The sequence below is a fragment of the Myotis nattereri genome (assembly GCF_964212035.1).
Source record: "Myotis nattereri genome assembly, chromosome: 2".
Lineage (NCBI taxonomy): Eukaryota > Metazoa > Chordata > Mammalia > Chiroptera > Vespertilionidae > Myotis > Myotis nattereri.
The window spans coordinates 109,456,090-109,464,531 of NC_138076.1; the positions used below are offsets into that span (position 1 = coordinate 109,456,090).

Sequence of the window (8,442 nt, forward strand, 5' to 3'; positions counted from 1 at the left end):
TCAAATTATTAAAAAATTTTTTAGCCTGGCCAGTGTGACTCAGTGGTTGAGCATCGACCCATGAACCTGGAGGTCATGGCTCAATTCCTGATCAGGACACATACCCGGGTTTCAGGCTCAGTCCCCAGTATAGGGCGTGCAGGAGGCAGCCGATCAATAATTTTCCCTCATCATTAATGTTTCTTTATTTCCCTCTCTCCTCCTCTCTGAAATCAATAAAAATATTTTTAAATAATAATAAATAATAAAAATAAATTAAAAATAAAAACATTTAAATATATATTAAAAATATTTTGTTAAAGAGAAAATGGGTTACACTTCTCCCCAATCAGAGGGCAAATAGCTTAAATCACTGTGCTCAGAAAGATAGAAAGGAGAAATCCAATTAGTGCCATTTGCCAGCCATACCCAAGGACAGATGAAGTTAGGGAATAAGTCTACTTTTGGTGCATCAGCAAAAAGCTGATAAAAATTATATTGAGATCCTCCCCCAAGACATCCCCTAAAGTCCCAGCCTTTAAAAACCCTTAAAACGTGATGCCCCAGCACCCACTCTCCCTCCTGGGAGCACACCTGTGCCTTTCCCTTCCCTCTTTTCTTCCCCCACAGGCATGCATCTCCTAAACTCTAAGGGACCCCAAGAGACTTGCAACCTGGGGAGCAGTGGGCAGTGGCAGCTCCTCCCAGGCTAACCCCCTAAACCTGTCCTCAAAGTCCCTTTTTCTCTGGCTCTCCAGTGAGCTAAAGCAACCCCGCCTAGGCAATCTGTTGCTTCTTCTATCCTAAGCCCTTCCGTGTTTCACTCACCCCAGCTTTAATAAACATACTCTCAAAATGGAAAAAATTAATTCACTAGAAATATGTGAAAACTTTAAATTTTTGATGGATGTGAAAGAAAATTTAACCTAATTATAGAGACATTCCCTGTGATTGCATAGAAAGTCGTGGCATTATAAATGCAGTTCTCCCTTAAATTAGTCTATAAGTGGGATGGTCAGAACAGTCCCTGTTTGCTACAATTACAAACTAACCCTGAAATCTCTGTGGCTGACACAAGAAAGGTTTATTTTCCGACTATACCACATTTCCATCATGAGAGGTGGGAGGTCACCCACAAGGTGCTCAGGAACTCAGACTTTTCGAGGCTCTGTCATCTTGGTGTTCCACCATGTGGAAAAAAAACACACACACACAAAAAAAAAACCACTTCTCAGAGGCTGGAGTAAGAAAAGAAAGAAGTGAGTCCTTTTCTGATAATTAAATGTTTTGTCCTAGAAACATGATGACCCTTGGCTGCTGGCCAGACTGGTCACACATGACCTGATCTAACTGCAAGAAGGCACAGAAGTGTGATCCTTCTTATGTGCAGGAATTACAAGAGAACCAGCCACTGCTGAACACTATGGGTTTCGATAAAAATGCCATAATAGAGTTTATATGAAAAGAATGCTGAAGAGGCCAGGGGGGATAAGGGAAGTCTCTGTACCTTCTCCTCAATTTTGCTGTCAACCTAAACCCACTCTTTAAAAAATAGTCTTTTTTTTTAATAATGCCAAGATATTAAAATATATCATCAACCATTGGTAACTAAAACAGTTACAATGAATTTGACAGACATATCAGTTGAACAGAATATAAAGTCCAGAGTTATAGATAGACCCAAATACACATGGAAATTTAGTATATGTAAACTTATATTACAAATTGCTTGAGTAAAAGAATTATTAATAAATGACATTAGGACATCCACTGGCCATCTGAGAGAGAATTAAAGGTAAGTCTCTATCTCACTCATTACTCTCAAATAAATTCCAGATGGATCAAAGAATTAAATGTTAAAGAGTAAAAAGAAACTGAGTAAAAATAGAAGAAAATTTGAAAACAGTCATCTTAAAGTGGGGTATACCTATCTTTCTAAACAACCCAGAAGCTTTTAGCGGGGGGCGGGGGGGCCTGGGGGGGGGGGGGGTTGGCAGGTGCCAGGACTAATGATCACTTAGCTGCCCAGGTACCAAAAAATCATACTTCTGAAATCTCTTGATGTCAGTTCCCCACATAGAGCAATCAAGCTGCCCTACATGTGCCACTAACAACAGAATTTTTTTTTTAAAGGAAAAATTATTAATTACCTAAAAATTAAAAATCTGCTGACTCCCCTCATTTCCCCCCCACAAAAGTTATAATAAAAATAAACAAAATGAGCAATATTGGCATCACAATAATAGACCAATGTCTTTAATTTATAATGGAGTCTTTAAAAAAATCAAGAACTTTGAATGATCTGACATTTCACCCTATTATAATATATAATGCCATAATAAATGGCAGATCAGAAATTTTGACATAGGTCCATCTACTCCAAAACCCAGTGGTACGTCCACTGACAAAACTAAGCAGAAAATTTATGAGGTGGGCCACTTAACAGGATGTATTAGTCTCCTCAGGCTGCCATAACAGAATACCACAGACTGGGTGGCTTAAAGCACAAACTTATTTTCTCACAAGTTTGGAGCCTGTACGTCCAAGATCAAGGTTGCCAGCAGGGTTGGTGTCTGGGGAGATCTTCCTCCTCCCCACACACAGGATGAGAGCACTCTGTTATCTCTCATCAGGACATTAATAGGCATGTCAGATTACGGCCCCAGTCTTATGACTTCCCCTCTCCAAATATAGTCACATTGGGGATTATTCAACACAGGAATATTTAAGAGACAGACTCAGTCCATAACACAGGAACCCCCCCCCCCCCCCCCCCGCCTCAAGTCTTACACTGCACAACTTCAGGCAGCCCGTTCACAACAGCGTATAGTCTGCACAATCATACCCAGTTTCCTGCCAATCTTTTTGGGGTTCCTCCTCATCTCTAAAATCTATAATTTTGTTATTCTGCGTCTCAAACTTTTTAATAGACTTGCTTAGGAAGATAGAAGTTCATAAGCTTTATGATAGAAAAGAGGACTCACACTTTGTTCAGTTTTATAATGCAATTATAAAATTGTAATAAAAACTCCCTTTTGTTTTATTAGAGCATTAGTTTGGATGAGTTCAAATCATTTTGTCATTTTACAACCCACTTGGAAGACTTCTCTATTGCCATGCAGATGTTTAATTTAGCTCATCGCCCTGTCAGACTAGGTAAGTTATATGAATCATTTAATTTTTATCATTTTTTCAACAAGTTATCAACCAAGGAGTCAGTTACAATAAAAGCAGTCGATTGGCCTTTTACTTAATTCATTGTGGTTAATCTGAATTTAATACTCTATTTTCTTTTACTTTCTTATTTTTTCCCTGAGAAGGGGAAATGTTTAAATTACTTGTGTTTGAAAACATTGGTTAAATTAAAACAGCCGCTTATCTTACAGTTACTTTCATGGCACTTCTCAGCCAAATTTATTATTTGAATAAATAATAAATAATTGAATGAATTCTTGATGTCTATTTTTTGTTTTTGTTGTTTTAAACGTATTTTTATTGATTTCAGAGAGGAAGTGAGAGGGGGATAGAGAGAGAAATATCAATGATGAGAAAGAATCATTGATCGGCTGTCTCCTGCACGTACCCTACTACACGGGTCGAGCCCGAAACCCGGGCATGTGCCCTGGCTGGGAATCTAACTGTAACCTCCTGGTTCATATGTCAATGCTCAGCCACTGAGCCACACCAGCAGGGCTTATTTTTGTTTTTTATTTACTTCCCATATAGAAAATATTTAGATTATTTTTACTTCTCAAATTATGAAAAATTAGTCCTAGCTGGTTTGGCTCAGTGGATAGAGTGTCAGCCTGTGGACCGAAGGGTCCCAGGTTTGATTGTGGTCGAGGGCATATGCCCAGGTTGTGGGCTCATTCCCCAGTAAGGGACATGCAGGAGGCAGCCAATCAATAATTCTCTCTCCTCATTGATGTTTCTCTCTCTCTCCCTTTCCCTTCCTCCCTGAAATCAATAAAAATACTTTTTTAATATGAAAAGTTAGATTAATTTTACTTACACTGTTTCACATGGTAAATGAGTCATTTTATGTTTGTTTTTTTTAGCAGAGTTTAAGAGAGCTGTGAAAGTAGCTACAGGACAGGAGCTCTCAAACAATATTTTGGACACTGTCTTCAAGATCTTCGATTTGGATGGTGATGAATGTCTTAGTCATGGAGAGTTTCTTGGAGTGTTAAAAAACAGGATGCACCGAGGTTTATGGGTAACAGATTTTGAGTTTTTAAATGGATGATGTTAAACGTAGAATTTGAGGAAATGTATAATCTCTAGTAGAGTTTTCATCATTTATAAAGAGATAACTTCTCCAAATGGGATTTAATGTTTTTTATTTTTTGCCTTTTTAAAAAATCTGAATCTAATCAGAAACCACTATTCAGAAATCATAGCCTAGAATTTACTTCAGGCTTTGCAGTTAGACACACCTAGATTCAAATCTCATCTCTATCACCTGTTAACTGCCAAATCTTACAAAACCACTTAATATTTCTGAGCCTCAAAGTCCTCATTTGTACAATGAGGAAACTAATAGAATTTACCAGAAAGAATTACTATAAGAATTAAGTGTAAAATACTTAGTATAGTGGCTGAGACACTTGTAGTAGATGTTAGCTAATTATATCATTATTCACTCAAATTCACATATTGGTCTATAACTGGGACAGATCAAACCCAAAATTAAATATAGATAAGAATCTGCTAAAACCCCTTAGAAAGGCAGCGTGCAGGTTGAAAACCCAGGTCCAAAGAGGACCACATGGTAAGTAGGCAGTTAGGCCAGAAGAGAGGATGAGAGAGAGAAAATATGTTGGGTTCACAAAAAACAACCTATTGACCCAGTGATCCCACTTCTAGGAATATATCCCAAGAAACCAGAAACATCAATCAGAAAGGATATATGCATCCTTATGTTCATAGCAGCACAATTTACAATAGCTAAGATTTGGAATCAGCCTAAGTGCCCATCAGCAGATGAATGGATTAAAAAACTTTGGCACATCTACACAATGGAATACTATGCAACTGTAAAAAGGAAGGCACTCCTACCATTTGCAACAGCATGGATGGAGCCAGAGAGCATTATGCTAAGTGAAATAAGTCAGTCAGAGAAAAATATCACATGCTCTCACTCATTTGTGGATTATAATGAACAACGTAAACCGATGAACAAAAACAGATGTTAGAGACAGAAAAGCACCGATCAGATGTGCAAAACTCAGAGGGAAAGCAGGGGAGGGTGGGGGTGAGGGGGAAAGATCAACCAAAGGACTTGTATGCATGCATATAAGCATAAGTGATGGATGTGGACAACAGGGGGTAAGGGTGAGGGCAAGATTGAGGGGATGAGGGGACATTGGGGGGATAAGGACACATTTGTAATATCTTACTCAATAAAGGGGGGGGGAGAAAAAAAACTATTTACAATTTAGAAAATCACATTCATTTCCTGCCACAAATATTACTTATGGAAAATTAAGAAATAGGATTTCAGTTAACAAACATGTCTTACAAGCTTTGTAGTCATCCAGTATCTCATAGTTAATAACCATATTCCTCGAGATTAAACCAACCTTTTCAGTTAACAATTTAATATATCTAGGAGTCTCTATCATTTCTCAAAAAACATTGAAGAGAAGAGCTGTAAGCCTGGCCAGCATGGCTCAGTGGTTGAGCATTGACCTATGAACCAGGAGGTTACAGTTCGATTCCCAGTCAGGGCACATGCCCAGGTTACCGGCTTGATCCCCAGTAGAGGGTGTGCAGGAGGCAGCCAATCAGTGATTCTCTCTCATCATTGATGTTTCTATCTTTTTCTTCCTCTCTAAAATCAATTAAAATATTTTTTTAAAAGAGAAGAGCTGTAAATCAATGATAGGAAAAAAAACATGCATAACCTAAAGTAGACTTTTGCTTCCATTTGACGGATTTCCAGTAGTGCTATGCTCCTGTGCTCCCAGTGTTGTCCAACTTTCACTTTCTTGTTTAGTTGAAAGGAAATAATAACCACATAGTACTTGTTCTTTTTATCCTCACCTAAGGATATATTTTTTCCATTGATTTCTAGAGAGTGGAAGGGAGAGAGAGAGAGAGAGAGAGAGAGAGAGAGAGAGAGAGAGACATCAACGTAAGAGAGGCACATCAATTGGGTCACCTCCCCCACGGGCCGGAACCTGCAACTGAGGTACATGTTCTTGACCAGGAATCAAACCCGTGACCTTTTGGTCCGTGGGCCGATGCTCCAGCCACAGCAACCACACAGTACTTTTAATTCACAAAACACTTAAGATGAATTATATTATTTCTTCTTAAGGCTTCTCATCAAATATATTGTGACCTATAGTTTCTTTTTAATTTTAGCCAAGGTTAAACCAAAATTTTAGGCTTACTTTATTTTACATAGCTAAATAAAATACACCAGGAGAGGGGAAATGTTATAAAAGAAAAACATTAAATAATTACATTTTTAAACCAATATATTAAAAATAAAAAATTTAAAGATCAAAGTTTTCCCTTTCTTATGAGGGAGAAATCTCTCCATTCTTTGGTTATCCTGTGGACATTCTTTTTTTTTTCTTTTTTTTTCTTCTTTTGTTAATCCTCACTGGAGGATATTTTTCCCATTGATTTTAGATAGAATGGAAGGAAGAGAAACAGACAGATACATCAATGTGAGAGAGACATATCAATTGGTTGCCTCCTGCACATGCCCCAACCAGGGCCAGGGATCAAGCCTGCAACCAAGATATATGACCAGAATTAAACCCAAGACCCTTCAGGCCTCAGGCCGACACTCTAACCATTGAGCAACTGGCTAGGGCTCCTGTGGATATTCTTGCAACACATTCACTTTTATTTTTATCCTTATTGTAAGGCCAGTATCAATTCTACAGTTCTGTTGCAATCACTTTTTAGAACATAATCCACCTCAAATTGATTTCGAAGGAGTATGGGAGATAAATAGTAACAGTACATACCTGAAATCATGTTTAACCTTAAAGAGAATGACCCCTTAATTTTTACTTTTGGTTAACAGGTACCACAACAACTAAGTGTTCAGGAATACTGGAAATGTGTGAAAAAAGAAAGCATTAAAGGAGTAAAAGAAGTTTGGAAACAAGCTGGAAAAGGTCTTTTTTAGGAAAAGATCATGTGGGAATTTTGCTGTGAATGTCAGAATTTGGATTTTTTTTTAAATACCAGATGTTTATCTTTTTAAGTCTTCATTGATTTCCTTTGTAATATAAAGACACTTTTTTTTGCTTATGATTCAGTAATTTCTTAAGATCTCATTAACAAACTTTGTAAAAAGAAAGCATACTTCTAAGAAAACAGATATAGGACTCAGTAAGAAAGGCGTAGGATTGAAGTAATGCTTTGTACTTTGATAAAATGGAAAGCCTAGTTATTTACTGATTTCTTAGACACAGTAGCACATGCCCTCTGGAAGGGTCAACAAGAATTTACAGGAACAAGTAATTGATATACAAGGCCAGTATCAATTCTGCAAGCCCCGATGTTCCTAGTAGAGCAAATTAAGTTAACAAATCAGGTTTTCTTCATGTGTATCCTATATCACATAAACTTCTTGTACATTTTACTTCAATTAGCTATATATTAGTTGACTTTAAAATAATCTGTGAATTTCAGTATTGGACCTGGAAACAGAATAAAGTATTTACAAAGATAAAAAAATTACTAAGATGTGTTTTATTTTACATGTGTTGTTCGAAAACCACCTTGTTTTAAATGTGAATACTCTAGTCCTTTGCCAGCCTCATTAGTTTATATTCTTAAAAACTAGAGTAATTGGGAGACTCTTTTTTTATATATATTTTTATTTATTTCAGAGAGGAAGGGATAGGGGGAGAGAGAAAGAAACATCAATGATTAGAGAGAATCATTGATTGGCTGCCTTCTGCATGCCCCACACTGGGGATTGAGCCTGTAACCCAGGCATGTGCCCTGAGCGGAATCAAACTGTGACATCCTGGTTCATAGGTCAATGCTCAACCACTGAGCCACACCGGCCGGACTAATTGGGAGAATCTTGATCACAAGATCAGGGTCTCTTGGGATTTATTGAGTTGTAAGTAAATGTTTGAAATGGCCCTAGAGCCCTAGCCCGTTTGGCTCAGTGGATAGAGCGTTGGCCTGCGAACTGGAAGGTCCCAGGTTCGATTCTGGTCAAGGGCACATGCCTGGGTTGTGGGCTCGATCCCCAGTGGGGGACTTAAAGGAGGCAGCTGATCTATGATTCTCTCTTTTCATGGATGTTTCTGTCTCTTTCTCCCTCTTCCTTCCTCTCTGAAATAAATAAAAATATATTTTAAAAAAATAAAATGCCCTAGAAATTAATTGGCATTAAATATAAAATTACATAAATATAAAATGACATCTTTTAAACATGATAAATAAAAATTATTTTTAAAACATATGCTTCTCAAATAAGAA

The 8,442-nt window shown here is 37.6% G+C and overlaps 1 protein-coding gene across 3 annotated transcripts in view; it reads left to right on the forward strand.

The window, feature by feature from the left end:
- Nucleotides 1–7,676, forward strand: part of MICU2 (mitochondrial calcium uptake 2) — a 115,588-nt gene extending 107,912 nt beyond the window's left edge. Inside the window, exons 10-12 of one of the 3 annotated variants that reach the window (XM_081083536.1) lie at nucleotides 3,027–3,135; nucleotides 4,038–4,195; nucleotides 7,025–7,676. In XM_081083536.1, the coding sequence (XP_080939662.1) occupies nucleotides 3,027–3,135; nucleotides 4,038–4,195; nucleotides 7,025–7,129 (372 nt within the window). In that variant the 3' untranslated portion in view covers nucleotides 7,130–7,676. The remainder of the gene's footprint in view (nucleotides 1–3,026; nucleotides 3,136–4,037; nucleotides 4,196–7,024) is intronic. The other 2 variants (XM_081083537.1, XM_081083538.1) reach the window with 2 other exon arrangements.
- The last annotated feature ends 766 nt before the right edge of the window (nucleotides 7,677–8,442 follow it).